Genomic DNA, 15,658 nt, shown 5'->3' with positions numbered 1-15,658 from the left:
TTCAGCTGAAAAAACTAACACTATTCGTTGCTAAGCAGTCATTAGCAGTTGATGAGGAAGCTAGTTAATATCATTTCATCATGTATTATTTAATGTCATGTCTATCTTAGATGTAACATTATTGTGGAAAATGCTAATTTTCTCAGAGCCTGTGGTGTTTAATGTGTTGTTTTGTCAATTCAAAGGTCAGTGGTTTATTTATTAATTTAGCCCATACTTATTTTAGTTATTTTGAATTCAGGTAGCAAGTGGAAATCAGTTTAAAACTTTGCAAACCTCTAGGTGAGAATAAATCTACATAATTGTTTGTATTTGTATCAGAGACTATTCTTTATTTATCAGGCTGGGGTGTGTGACTTTATTGAGTTTTACTTTTTTTTTACCCTCCCTGAAGCTACAAATATTTTTCCATAAGCATGGAAAAACAGCTTTTAAAAATTAGCTGTTAGGCTTAAGATATTTCAAAGTGAAGAGTTGAAGATGAAATCCTGGAGTTAAAAAAAAAACAGGTTTTTTTTAGACAGAAGTGTTTGCTGCACTAAATGAGGTCAAGGACTGTCAGAAATGTTAAAATCCAAAGATATTTTCCACTTTTACAGTCTCTGGTGATGATGGATTGTGTAATTTTGGTGATTTTTAAAGAAAACATACCTTTCATACTGCCAGCAGATTGTTGGGCATGTTGACATTAAAAATCAACAGTAAAATACATGCAAAATATAACCATTCAAAGTTGTATGCCCCTCCCCCAAGCCAAAATAAAATCATAAGTCCCTCCCCAATGCTTTAAAATCTATTCAATATGCCTCCATTTTTTGCACCAACCCTCCTTCTTCATAAATAACGAACAGTCCCTTGTGGAGTATTTTGTAATCGGCCAACTACATAGCTAAATTAGCTAACCGCCGTTGGTGGCTAGTTAACGAGCTAGCTAAAGGTACTTAACAAAACAGAAACTATTTCTAAACCCCTGAGTCTCATCCTATTTCATTACCATATAATGTTAACACAAATAATACTTTATCATCTGATAAATTATTTTTATGCCCATGGTCGTCTAAATTTCTTCAACACTGTACATTTACCTTACTTGTGGAGGTAAAAGTTGTCATCTCAGAGACAGATATCTCCACGGCTAGCTTTAGCAAAAAAATTAAGGAAATGTTTGTGTCTGTGATTTGGGTGAAGTCTCTCATGCCTCATATGTAGGTCACTTTTAGATGGGACTTGTTGTCCTGGACTAGAGCGAGTAAAAAAGAGTAAATAAAGCCTCCATTGGATGCTCCATCCTCTTCACAGGTAACGCTATACCTGCTCAAACCGCCTGTCGTTCCTCCTGCGCACTGCAGGGGGCGCCATAAGACTTTTACTTGAGGTAAACTACTGCGAGAAGAAGAACGCGCAGTGTGACATTTACGCGTGAGCATTCAGTTGCTGGTACTAAATGGAAGCTGTTTGAAATGTCGTCTGGAAACTGTAACGTTGCTTAACAAGTAAAAAACATGTGATGATTACATCGATTATTTACCGGCTAGTTAAATTTACAGAGAGCGGTCACTATGGGTGAGTCAACATTCTACAATTCTACAATTTCATTTAGCAGACGCTTTTATCCAAAGCGACGTACAACACAAGCAAGAATTTAGAGTTAAGGAAAAAACCCTTAGTAAGTGCAAAAAGTGCTTCAGAAGAAGTGCCGTACCCCCCCGCCCCCCCTTTTTTTTTTGGAAACCAAAGTAATAACCAGTAGCGATCTCAGCATCTGAGATTCAACAATCTCAGTATCACTACTTACGATGACAATCAACATACAACATCACACAACTTTGTCAGTGCTAGATAATCATTAGGTGCTGGGTTTTGGACCATCTGACTTAATTTACCCCAAAGGGCAAAGAGGAGAAGAGTCAGGTTAAGGGCCTAGGTGTTCTCGGAACAATTGAGTTTTCAAATGTCTCTTAAAAGTAGAAAGGGACTCAGCAGAACGCACAGAGTTTGGAAGTTTGTTCCACCATTTGGGAACAACAGAAGAGAAGAGTCTGGCTAGAGATTTAGAGCCGTGCTGGGCTGGAAGCACCAGGCGTCTTTCGCATGCAGAGCGTAGTGGGCGAGAAGGAGAGTAGACCTGGATCAGGGATTCCAGGTAGGCTGGAGCAGTTCTTGTGATTGTTTTGTAAGCCAAGAGAAGTGCTTTGAATTTGATTGTGGCTGCCACTGGAAGCCAGTGAAGAGAAATTAGCAGCGGGGTGACATGTGCTCTTTTGGGCTGGTTGAAGACCAGACGTGCTGCTGCATTCTGGATCATCTGAAGAGGTTTGAATGAGCATGCAGGGAGGCCTGCCAGAAGAGAGTTGCAGTAGTCAATGCGTGAGATCAACAAGAGCCTGAACCAGAAGCTGTGTGGCCTGTTGGGTCAGGAAGGGTCTGATCTTCCTGATGTTGTAGAGGGCATAACGACAAGACCGAGAAACTGAGGCCACATGAACCTTAAAGGTCAGCTGGTCATCAATCATGACACCCAGGTTTCTGGCTGAGTTTGTGGGCACAAGTAGGCTCGAGTCTAGTTGGACACTGATCCGAGGCTGAACAGATGGACAAGCTGGAAAGACCATGAGTTCGGTCTTAGACAGATTTAGCTGTAGGTGGCGTTCCTTCATCCATGTGGAGATATCAGCCAGACACGCTGATATCCGAGCTGAGACCGTTCTGTCATCAGGTGGAAAGGAGAGGAAGAGCTGAGTGTCATCAGCATAGCAGTGGTAGGAGAAACCATGGGAGCGGATCACTGCACCGAGTGAGGTGGTGTACAGAGAGAAGAGTAGGGGACCAAGCACCGACCCCTGAGGAACCCCTGTCGATAGGCCATGTGACCTAGACACCTCTCCACGCCATGACACTCTGAAGCATCTGCCTGTGAGGTAGGACTTGAACCACAATAGGACAGAACCTGAGATGCCGAGCTCAGAGAGTGTGGAGAGGAGGATTTGATGGTTCACCGTGTCAAAGGCAGCAGACGGGTCCAGCAGCAGTAGGACACAACATGTAACTTTACTGTTTATGAGTATGACAGCTTGCTAACAACCCGCCACTACTAACTGAATTTGCATCTGCTAGCTTAAATTCTCCAACGTTTAGTCATCTGAAGTCATTCAGTCGAGTATTTTTGCAGATATCTGGAGTCAAAATGAATGCTAAGATGACCGATCTATTTCTTAGCCTGACGTTAACGTTACATGACTGGACAAAGAGGAAATCTTATTTTGAATTTGCTTTTCCTCTGAGAAAATGTTATTATTACTCACAACAATAATTAAATACATCATAATTAAATACATTAAGAATTATTCCAGCTGGTGGTTTGATCATTACTTCGCGTCACACGCGATCAACCTCACGGCCTTATAAAAACTGCTTACAGCTTTGTCTTATCTGTGGTTATACCTTGGAAACAAGTATAAAGTTTAATTTGTCTGTTCTCAAACAGCATTTTAGTGGAAGCTACTCCAAGTGCAAACAGAGCTTTGAGCCACTCCCACAGGGGGACAGCTGCCTGATGAGGAAGGCGTATAGTTATTCCTGTCTGACAGCACATACAGTGTTGATTCAGGGAGGACAGGACACTTGCCAAATTACCTGAAGATAGTTTTGATTAGAGGCGGGACAATTTGAGATTTTGTCATCCAGGTTGACATAATATTGTTTTAACATCCAACACTTGCCCTTGTTTCCCATAGACTGAAATGATGCTGAAAACAAGGCAGAGTGTTAGAATACAGCAAAGGCTTTGACACAGAAGAAGTCCAGATATGAAAGAGCGTAAATGCGTGAATTTGATGCTGTACTTCTATTAAATTCTATTTAATTTAAAAAGATTTAATTTAAGTATTTCTATTCTATTTTAAAATTAACCATGGTTTTATAGTTTTTACAATATACTTGAGAGTTTATTTTAAAATGACTTTTTCTAAAGGTTCTGTTACAGACAATTTGTTATTAAACAGGATTCATCTTAGGACTGATGAAATTCTTTGACCACAGATCAGTATGCCTTCTTAAATTATTTGAAGAGGGAAAGGTGGAAGCAGAGAAGGAAAGTCAGTGAAGACAACACGGCATGTGCTGTTAAAACACACAGAAACCAAACAATGTGAGATGGTTCAGCTGAAAAAACTAACACTATTCGTTGCTAAGCAGTCATTAGCAGCTGATGAGGAAGCTAGTTAATATCATTTCATCATGTATTATTTAATGTCATGTCTATCTTAGATGTAACATTATTGTGGAAAATGCTAATTTTCTCAGAGCCTGTGGTGTTTATTGTGTTGTTTTGTCAATTCAAAGGTCAGTGGTTTATTTATTAATTTAGCCCATACTTATTTTAGTTATTTTGAATTCAGGTAGCAAGTGGAAATCAGTTTAAAACTTTGCAAACCTCTAGGTGAGAATAAATCTACATAATTGTTTGTATTTGTATCAGAGACTATTCTTTATTTATTAGGCTGGGGTGTGTGACTTTATTGAGTTTTACTTTTTTTTACCCTCCCTGAAGCTACAAATATTTTTCCATAAGCATGGAAAAACAGCTTTTAAAAATTAGCTGTTAGGCTTAAGATATTTCAAAGTGAAGAGTTGAAGATGAAATCCTGGAGTTAAAAAAAAACAGGTTTTTTTTAGACAGAAGTGTTTGCTGCACTAAATGAGGTCAAGGACTGTCAGAAATGTTAAAATCCAAAGATATTTTCCGCTTTTACAGTCTCTGGCGATGATGGATTGTGTAATTTTGGTGATTTTTAAAGAAAACATACCTTTCATACTGCCAGCAGATTGTTGGGCATGTTGACATTAAAAATCAACAGTAAAATACATGCAAAATATAACCATTCAAAGTTGTATGCCCCTCCCCCAAGCCAAAATAAAATCATAAGTCCCTCCCCAATGCTTTAAAATCTATTTAATATGCCTCCATTTTTTGCACCAACCCTCCTTCTTCATAAATAACGAACAGTCCCTTGTGGAGTATTTTGTAATCGGCCAACTACATAGCTAAATTAGCTAACTGCCGTTGGTGGCTAGTTAACGAGCTAGCTAAAGGTACTTAACATAACAAAAACTATTTCTAAACCCCTGAGTCTCATCCTATTTCATTACCATATAATGTTAACACATATAATACTTTATCATCTGATAAATTATTTTTATGCCCATGGTCGTCTAAATTTCTTCAACACTGTACATTTACCTTACTTGAGGAGGTAAAAGTTGTCATCTCAGAGACAGATATCTCCACGGCTAGCTTTAGCAAAAAAAATTAAGGAAATGTTTGTGTCTGTGATTTGGGTGAAATCTCTCATGCCTCATATGTAGGTCACTTTTAGATGGGACTTGATGTCCTGGACTAGAGCGAGTAAAAAAGAGTAAGGCAAGGCAAGGCAAGTTTATTTGTATAGCACGTTCCAGCAACAAGGCAATTCAAGATATTTCACACAGAACATTGAAATACAACAACAGGGGGAAAGGAAACACATTTAAAACATTATAAAAGAAGCATGTAAAAGGTGATTAAAAAAAAAGCAAGTGGGAAAACAACAGATAAAACCCAAAAATATAAAAACACATATATTGAAATAAGAGGTGCAGTGCAGAGTTTCAAAGTAAAATATAAAATTTAAAAAGTAAAAAGCCTTTTAGTCAAAGGCAGCAGTGGACAGGGGAGTCTTTAACCTTGACTTAAAAGAACTCAGACTCTCAGCAGACCTGATATTTTCTGGTAGTTTGTTCCAGATATACGGAGCATAGAAACTGAATGCTGATTCTCCATGTTTAGTTCTGACTTTTGGAACACAGAGCAGACCTGCACCAGATGACCTGAGTGGTCTTGATGGTTCATACTGGACTAGAAGGTCTTTGATGTATTTTGGGCCTAAACCATTCAGTGCTTTATATGCTAGCAAGAGAATTTTAAAGTCTATTCTCTGAGAGACAGGGAGCCAGTGTAGAGACCTCAGAACTGGAGTGATGTGGTCCACTCTCTTGGTCTTAGTAAGGACTCGAGCAGCAGCGTTCTGGATCAGCTGCAGCTGAGTAAATAAACTAAGCCTCCATTGGATGCTCCATCCTCTTCACAGGTAACGCTATACCTGCTCAAACCGCCTGTCGTTCCTCCTGCGCACTGCAGGGGGCGCCATAAGACTTTTGCTTGAGGTAAACTACCGCGAGAAGAAGAACGCGCAGCGTGACATGTACGCATGCGCATCCAGTTGCTCGTACTAAATGGAGGCTGTTTGAAATGTCGTCTGGAAACTGTAACGTTGCTTAACAAGTCCAAAACATGCGATGATTACATTGATTATTTACCGGCTAGTTACATTTACAGAGAGCGGTCACCATGGGTGAGTCAACATGTAACTTTACTGTTTATGAGTATGACAGCTTGCTAACAACCCGCCGCTACTAACTGAATTTGCATCTGCTAGCTTAAATTCTCCAACGTTTAGTCATTTGAAGTCATTCAGTCGAGTATTTTTGCAGATATCTGGAGTCAAAATGAATGCTAAGATGACCGATCTATTTCTTAGCCTGACGTTAACGTTACAGGTTAGACAGCCAAACTTCCTGCTCAGAATAACAATTGAAGTCATGATAAAGCTTGACATTTGTGATGCCCACCGAGTCGGCTTTTAATAGAAACTTTCTCGTTGACCATTATTGATATTTAGTTATTGGGAGGGACGGAATATTAATATCTATCAATATAACGCTCTATAATTCAAATCACCACACAGTAAAGTCTGCAAAGTGACAATAAAGTTGAATTTCTGCCACTATTATCACTTTTTAAACCCCTTCTTTTCAGATCTTCTTTTAATTGACTGTAAATGCTTTTTAACTAAACATCCACACTATTATATGTTTATTACCAGGTATTATAACTTGGGGATATTCAATACTTGTTATGTTTGTTGTTTTTGTAAGATTTTATTTCTATTTTAACTAGGTTGCATGTTGGTCATCATATGTTACTCATTTTGGTTTGCTTAATGTTTCTGTTAATATTCTTGTTCACGCTCGGCATCACTGAAAATGAGGCTCATCTCTTAAATTAAGATGAGTCTTAAAATAAGGTTTGAATATACATGACAGCTCTACAACAGCTGAACAAAACCAGTTGAACTTTTTTTCTAAAAGCTGCATCAAGGTATGTGTTCTCGGGGTCTGCAGATTATCAGCCTGCGGATTATTGGGGCAGATATTTGGCATTTTTCCAGTTCTTTGTATCTGCGTTTTATTTAAATGCTCGCGGATAAAACTAATTAATAAAAAAGTGCAAAGGAACTGTCAGCATGGGGGGGACTTATACTTTGTAAACCTCAGGGAGCTTTTTTTATTCATTCATTTTTCTATTTAAGTTTCCACTTTGTAAAATAAAGAATTTTTTTAAAAAAGTTGGTGGGAACTTGCTGTTTACGATGTAAAATGTTTCAGTTTTGATGAAACATTCGCTAAAGGCATTTAAACAAAGTTTTGTGTTGGAGTTTGTTATTGTACAAATTCTAGATATTGACTGAAAGATTTTCATTTTTATTGGAAATGCATATTGGTTCCAAATATCGGTTATCGGTCTCGTTAACCACTGATAACTGGTATCAGTTTCGGCCCTGAAAAACCAGTATGGCTGACCCCTGATGTGTACATCCTAAAGTGGCAACCGAGTGTAACTGTGACATAGACCAGACAGGAGGTCTGTTTTTGCTAGTCCAGTATACATGACATTGATGCCTAAATCCTGTACATCCACTACTATTATAATCATCTACCACCTGATACCTCATGGTATAGTCATATCACCCAACTCAATCCCTGCCACTGTTTCTTTTGTTTGTTTTCTAGACTGTAATGTCGACAGTGCTGAGGTAGTGGAGACTGAAAGATCCTTATCTCCACATGAAATACACTCTCCTGTAATGGACCGTAACCCGTCACCACCCCCGGAGGCAGCCGATGGAGAGGAGGACGGAGATTTGGACGCCATCGGAGATACTGTTTACAGCAAGCACTGGCTTTTCAGCACCTTGACTCGCCTCATCCATGTAGGCTGGCTGTGATTGCGAATGTCAATTTTGAGGCAGGAAGTTTTCAGTCCGCACTGTTACAATCACAAGTGTAACGAGGCTTAGGTGGTGACAAGTACATTTAAATTGCATTTATTTTCTTGACTTATATTCAATATTCCAATGAGCCAGTATAGAGACCACAGGTGAAGTCAAGTAGAATGGAAACATCTACCAATTAAAGTTTCTGTTCAGCTGATTGGAGCATTTTCACTGTATTTACACTTTGTTCTTCTGTGCTGTCGCTCTTCTACATCCCTGACATTTCTTAATGTTTGTTAAATGGTCATTTCGGTGCAGATGGTCACAGAGCATTCAGAAGAGGACTCTGAGGGTCAGATGCAGCTCCCTGATGATGATGAGGAAGATCTGTGTAGGGTTTGGGATATGGCAATGGATAAGGTAAAGTTCTCTCTCTGTGTCCCACCCTGTTCTGTTGTCTTTACCCTGTTAAAAGAGAATTTGTGTTGTGTTGTTATGTGGTTTTCGTAATGGTAAGGACAACCTTATACAAAACAGAATTTTATCAAAACGTGTTATTTTTGGATGTGCCTTCCGCAGATGATTTCATATTTTGTAGTTTAGTTGCTGATCAATCTTGGCATAACCTACATCAGAGAAACTAGAAAGTAAACGTAATGTAGGCAACAGACTCAGTTCTACATTCTGTGAATTTTTGATATTAAACCACAATTTATTAAATATGCTGCTGGTGTCTTTGTGTCTGTCGTTCATATACCATTACCAGTTTACTTAACTAAAACTAGCAGTCGTGCAATAAATCCGAAAAACCTTCTGTGAGTTTATAATGTTCAGTTTCCTTCTTCCAAAATAGCTGAAGTTGAATCAACACTAAAAACATTTTCAGTGAAAACAAAACATCATCACCATCACAGAGGGAGGATTGTTTTGCAGGGCAGTTTTAGCTAGGTTTATGGAATAAACCCCAGCTGAGTGTGTGTTGCAGTGTGAAGTGAAGTGTTATCATGTTTAAATATTTACGAGTGACTGTTTATTTACCAACTGTGTGCAGGATGTGGCCGGTTTTCTGCAGGAGTTCAAAGCTACAGATATCCTCCTCGGTGTGATAGCCAAATCTCGATGTCCCCGTCTCACAGTGAGTGATATCGTCTCCACTTTACACATTCTGCAACAGACTTTAATCCTGTCGTGTTTGTTATTTTTGATGCTGTATTTCTGGGCTTTGAGAATTCCCATGACAGGTCATAAATTTTTAGTTCGCTCCTCTAGGAAATCTGTGTGGGAATCCTCGGGAATATTGCTTGTTTTCCTGACACCTGCCTGACTCTCAGCCAGAATGAAGACTTAGGGTGGGTTAATGTTATCACCTGTTATTGTCTTCTAATTGGTGTTTTATTCTTCAGTGATTCTTTCTAATGATTGCCACTCCCTGTATGTCCACAGTGCTGTGCTGTTGCTTCTCCTTGGAGATACAGATCCTCCGACCCTCCTTGAAACAAGCAGGTGACATAATTTCCTGCAGACATGTGAGACTGGAAGACTAAGAGCGAGGTGTTCATCTTTTCTGATGATTGTTTGCAGATTGCTGCTGACCTGTGTCTCTCAAAAAGACGTCTGCTCCCTGTGGCTTCAGAGAATACGGCAGCAGTCGTCTGTGCGCTCCAGCCTCCTTTTTGTCATGTGCAGTTCTACCAACAGTACCGAGCTTTTACTCTTTCCTTTTTAATATGATTGTGACATGTTACTCGTTTTACGTATTTATCTGTTTGACATACCATACCAAGTAGAAAAAATGATACATTGCTGCAGTTGTAGCTCTGGTGTAGTTCCTATTCACACTGGACCTCATTCACAAACAGTGCATACGCTCAAATCTGTGCTAAAACCCTGCGTACCATATTTTAGTATAAATCTGGGATTCATAAATATATTCTTACCGTTTTATTTTGGGGGGGCAATATTGTACTCAGTGAACAAATTTAGAACTGTCTCCGACTATGCGTACGCTCAAATGATGAAGGCCTGGCTGTCTTACAAAATGTAAAAACACACCTAAACTGACGTAAACTAAATGCACAGCATAAACTAAACAAAATGTATAGCATATTAAAACAACACTAATAAAAAATACAGCATTATTGAATAGATAATAATATTGAAAACCTATTTACAAATGCATGAACTTATTTCATCCTCGGGCTTTCATCCTCATCAATTATTGTCATAATTAGAATATTCCACTATAAAAACTCAGTGTCCCAGTCGTAGCTTATGGTGGAGTATATGAGAATGTCTACATTGACGTAAGGCCGTACAGTTTTAGTTTCTATTATTATTGAAACTACCCTCCATCTAATGTCTTACTATAAGGGCTTGTTATTGTGAGATCGCCGTCGCACACACACTTTTTAATGGATTTAATGAACTGCCAAATTACGCAGAGTTGGACAGAAGTACAGCAATTGTAGCAGTTTTTGATCTATTATCTTAGTCATTGTCTTGGTCATTATGTGTGTAATTTTGTGTGTTTCTTGGGGTAATTTCTGTCTCTTTGTGGTTCTTTTGCATCTCTTCTTTCTCATTTTATCTGTCTTTGAGGTCATTTTGTGTATTTTATTTGGTTGTAAGGTATGTCTTCTTGGTCTTTTTGTGTTCTTTGTAGTCATTTAAAGTCTTGCTGATTGGGAAAATACCCATGCGGACGTGCACATGTGCTACAATGGTTACCAAATGATTTGCATAAATCAAATATGTATGTGGCCTTCTACAGGTCAACTTTAGGATTCTGGAAGGATTTCTCGATCAGCAGCTTTTGAAATTTAGCTAAAATCACATTGCTGCTGTCATAAAAATGTGGCTGGTTTGTTTGCTTTCACACCACAAACAAATCGCCTCAGAGTCCACTTGGATGCGAATCGTGACCCACTTTTTTAGGCTGTCTTGGTGTTTGGTCCACACAGGGATTCACGCCACCCTAAATAAACTGCACTAACCAGACAAACACACCTGTGTTGGTTTGATTGAATGAAACTGGTTAGGTGTGAAGGCACCTTAAGTTAAGTCCCTGTAAGCTATTTATCTTAAAGGTTCCCTGTGGAGCTTCTGACCTCTAGTTGTGCTGAATGTAAACACCGCTGGATTTAAAATACTAATAACTATAAAATCAGCTTTGAAAATGATATTTGATGAGGGAAATGCATTCAACACATTCATTAGACCTGAATGATACACACAGTTCCCTGTTTGGTGAGTTACACAGAATGTAAACATAAAACAGGGCGGGGTGGTTGTTTAAAATAATACCCTGTGTGTGTTACAGCTGACCTGCTTGAGAAAGTTGGAGAGCTGGTCGACAAACTGTTTGACCTTGACGAGGAGCTGATGAAGAGTTGGGTCACAGCTCATCCAAGTGAGGGTGAGGAGGAGGAGGAGGCTGGTGAAAGCCGTCTGGATGTGGCCTCGTGTCTTCTTGAGGCAGCCAAGCAGCTCAGGTGGGAATCTAAAAAGGAAATTGAGGAGAACTTTGTAGAATTTGTTTGCATATTGAGATTAACTTTTAGCAGGAATAAAAAATGTCTTCCGTATAAAGCCACAACTTCCACAGTGTAGAGATTATAAACTGCACGTCTGAATTATGGACAAAACCGAAAAAAAGGTCTGTTGTTGTGGTAAATTGCCATCAGTCGCTCTTGTTTAATATTTGTATATCACTTATTGGTTGTTGCACTGATATTATTGATGTTATGTGTAAAAAAGTATTATTTTTTGATCTGATGCAGAAGATTTCAAACTAAATTAATGGTATTTATGTTTGATCATTAGACGACCCTCAACAGTATTCATTTGCTTTCATTCAACAGTTTTAAATTGTTTTCACAGATCAGAAAGTCCGAATGGCTTAGAGGTTTACTTTCACGCCCTCCAACTCCTCACCACCATAGATGAGGGCATTCAGATTTTCGGTAAGAGCGATCCACACACTTTATATTTAGGTCAGCTGCTGACACATCACAGAAGTACCCATAGTTTTTCCACAAGCCATAAGACTTCTCAATAGCTCCCCAATGCCCCAATCCCCCCTCTGACATAACAAACAGAACTGTTCCCTTTATTATTTATCTGATGTACCTTTTATCATTATTATTATTATTTATTATTTATCACTATTTATTAGTATCTTTTCAGTTTTGATTTATGTATTCAAGAGATGCTGTGCTCTTTTGTTGTTTTATAACAATGACATTAAAGAACTTTTGACTTTTGGTAGTTGTCAAAATTCAACAGAAGACTGAAGTCTGACATTTAATGGTGTCTTCCAGCTGCCCCTGGTGGACCCGGCAAAGCAGTGTGGGACTTTGTGTGTGACGTTGTGTGTGAGGACCTCTGCCAGCCAACTGATCTTCCAGTTGTCCTGCAAGAGCAGAAGAGCGTTTTGGTTCAGGCATTTGCTGTGCTGCAGGCTCTCCACAGGTGCCAGAATCAGTGGCATAACAAAAGTCACACAAGTAAGTTGCAAATTTCTTAAAAGACCTTGAAATTAAAATGGACCGAATGTTATTTTTAAAAAGTCTATTTGAGCATTAATTATGTGCAAGTGAGGCCCTCGGAAAAGAAAAAAAATGTGCTTAATAGTATTTAAATTGAATTTCATTTTGTATTGTCTAGGGATGTCAACATCTACATGTGTAAACGGGTACACAGATAACAAATCATAACCGTTCAGAAAAATCAATAACCGTTTACACGTCATTTTTTCCTCTCCTCCTCCTCGTTCATTTCTCACCAATAGTGTTTTTAGGGGTGATAATGTTGCCTGAAGCAAGCTTAAGATAATAACATTAACTAACTATACACTTAAATATTCCCACTAATGCAGTTGTCGGCATACATAATAGATGCACAGGTGGCAATGTTACGTTGATATTAAAAAAAAAAAACGCAGCCACAGCCAGTGTTGCGTCACTTCAAGTTGACTCGGGGCCGCATGGACAACAAGCAACAAGCAACAAGCGATGAACAAGCGGAGCTTAAAAAAATATATTGTACAAAAGTGAGCAATAGTTAAAACAATGATTAAAAAAGAAGGTTAAACCTTTTCCAGCTTTCACTTATACGTTTTCTTGTCTGTCAAAATTGATGATTTTATTTTCAACTCATTTTACTTTCTGTCATAAGTAGGTCTAAGCCTTAAATGGTGAGATGGATTGCCTACTTTTTAAGTTCTGTTCGCTGAATAAACGTTTTTGTGCGATAACTAACTACTGGAATGGCTTTGATTTAATGAGATTAGGAGGTATTTGAATGGACACAGAACCATCTAGTGGTTATATAGCGCAACTGCGATAGAAAAAGATCATAAATCGTGTAACCGGGTACACGTCGGTTAGAAGTTTAGAATTGTAAACGTTGACACCCCTAGTATTGTCTGTATATACGCTTATGTATGAACCCTAAATGTTTATAATATTTAATGTTAAAAACAGAAAATGATGTTACTATGCTGTGCTCTATAATGTACTCCATTTTAATTCCAATAGCAATTTGAATTAAAAAAAATAGATGTAATTTAGGATATATTGGTAATTTTATAAGCTGATCACATGATTAGCGCTCTGGCTAATTAAGGCTTTATTTTTAATGATTGCAACATACAGAAAAAAAACATATAATGATAATTCCAGCTGAGACTCAGTAATGAGGATAGACTCCCCATTTAAAAATGACTATGCCTGCTAATTTGCTGTGTTTCACGCAAATACATTTGTCTTTTGCCTGCAGGTCTTCCCCTGATTGGAACCATTTTGCGGGTGCTTCAGTACCACACTGAGGGCAAAGACGACAGCAAAGAAGACACAAAAGATGAACAGCTCCAGACGCTAGCAGAGATCTCAGCTGAGTTTCTAGCCGACATCTGCATTCAGATTCCCAAGGTAACGCAACCCAAGGAACGCTCTGTTTGACGAGATTCTAAAACGCAAAAAAAGGTATCCCAGTTTTTCCTTTTCTCTTTGAAAGGCCGCTAATGTGTGTTTTTATTCTGTTTTGTTTTTTGTTCGTTTGTTTTTTGCTCTTCGTAGGACACTGTCGCAGATTTGGTGAAAAAAGGTTACCTTACAGAGAAGACGTGTCTCACAGCTGCAAGCAGTTTAGTTCCCAACTTTAAGGCTTCAGTAAGTGCTTTCTCCAAAATGGCTCGAGTATTACCAGATACAGCATGTATTATGTTAATGTGTGGAGCAATGAAAATCATCCTTTCTGTTTTTAACTATAAAAATGAAAATGAATTGCAAAATCTTAACAGTTCCCACATAGCTGCTACTACTCTGATAAATAAAGTGTTATTTATCAGTTATGCATGGTCATTAAATGCTTTTATCGTTGACATGATTATTTAAAAAATGTAAATTGACAGGTAATGGTATGTTAACAACTAATTTAACTTTAAATTTAAGTTTTTAAAGTATAACAGACTCGATGACAAATGGATTTATTGATTCAAGTTAATTACCTTCTTAAATCTTTTCTCTAATAGCCAAATCCTGTGCAAACAGCTGCCTGTTGTGCCATTGTTTCATGACAGGATTGAGGCTTTATATTTTCGAGCTTGTGTCAGGTTAAGACGTGTGATGGACTGCTGCTCACACAGCAGCTCCAGCGGAAAGTAAACATGATGTTTCCACCCCGCCCTTCTTTCTCTTGTGCAGTTTCAGCACCTGCAGTCCATGCTGTCAGAGACTGATCCCCAAATGGCAGACATGGTGAGGAAACAGTTTCCTGTCTGAGGCGCCCAGCAGATCAGTGTTCAGCACTCACCCACACTCTCACCGCTGCTTTTTATAGCAGCCCGTATGTCCCCTCCAGAGATCCTGCCTCAAGTCGAGCTATTTGGATTTCCATCGGAAAGACCCAACCAGGATGTCACACCATCACGAGGGACAAAGACTTTCATTTTGTCTTATTTTTTCATATTTTTAAACACACTTTGTGAAATTTGATTGTGTTTCTGTTGTATGTTTTTTTTATTGGTCTGTGAATGATATTTTTGTATTAAAATTGAGTCTTTTAATAAAAATACTTCTCTGTTTGTGCTTAAAAGCTTTTACTAAATCATCATCTAGGCAATTGGCAAGTAATTCCTTCACTGACAAAAAGTATTTTTGGTATTTAAGGGGTTTTTTTGGGGTTTTTTTTTTTAAAAAAAGATGGTTTGTACAAAGCAGCTAGAGAAACATTTTACACTATTTTTAGACAAATAAAGATAAGTTAAAGTGGGACAAATGACCCAGGACCTCCATGACTTTGAGTAAGGGAGTTGGAGGTCCAGGAATTTTTGAGCGTAAAAGACTTAATTTCCTGCATTCTAGTGAATTCTGCATTCATTTATGGTTGAAACTTTTTCACGTTTATAAAACAGAAGTCTTAAGCTTGTTTAATGTTTTTATTTGTGAGGGTGACATTTGCACATGACAGTAAATATCGAGGGGCTGAAGTATAATGATGTCTATGTAATATATTGTATAATGTATACCTTTGGCTTCTGACAAAAAGCATTTCAAGTTTGAGAGATA

The 15,658-nt window shown here is 38.3% G+C and overlaps 1 protein-coding gene across 2 annotated transcripts; it reads left to right on the top strand.

The window, feature by feature from the left end:
* Nucleotides 1-1,443: 1,443 nt before the first annotated feature.
* Nucleotides 1,444-15,162, top strand: saal1 (serum amyloid A-like 1). Of its 2 annotated transcripts, none has more exons than XM_088080502.1 (13): nt 1,444-1,563; nt 7,888-8,087; nt 8,409-8,510; nt 9,142-9,225; nt 9,360-9,439; nt 9,534-9,593; nt 9,672-9,787; nt 11,410-11,581; nt 11,970-12,052; nt 12,410-12,595; nt 13,869-14,020; nt 14,168-14,260; nt 14,795-15,162. In XM_088080502.1, the coding sequence occupies exons 1-13, from the start codon at nt 1,560-1,562 to the stop codon at nt 14,870-14,872; spliced, it is 1,410 nt and encodes a 469-aa protein (XP_087936628.1). In that variant the 5' UTR covers nt 1,444-1,559; the 3' UTR covers nt 14,873-15,162. The 2 variants fall into 2 exon arrangements, with proteins under 2 accessions (XP_087936628.1, XP_042352068.2); XM_042496134.2 differs by lacking the exon at nt 1,444-1,563 and adding an exon at nt 6,232-6,389.
* Nucleotides 15,163-15,658: the final 496 nt, after the last annotated feature.

Source organism: Plectropomus leopardus, chromosome 7 (assembly GCF_026936395.1).
Source record: "Plectropomus leopardus strain MGB_pleo_1.0 chromosome 7, ASM2693639v1, whole genome shotgun sequence".
NCBI lineage: Eukaryota > Metazoa > Chordata > Actinopteri > Perciformes > Serranidae > Plectropomus > Plectropomus leopardus.
The sequence above is the reverse complement of the archived record's forward strand: the minus strand, read 5'-3'. Positions and strand labels throughout refer to the sequence as shown.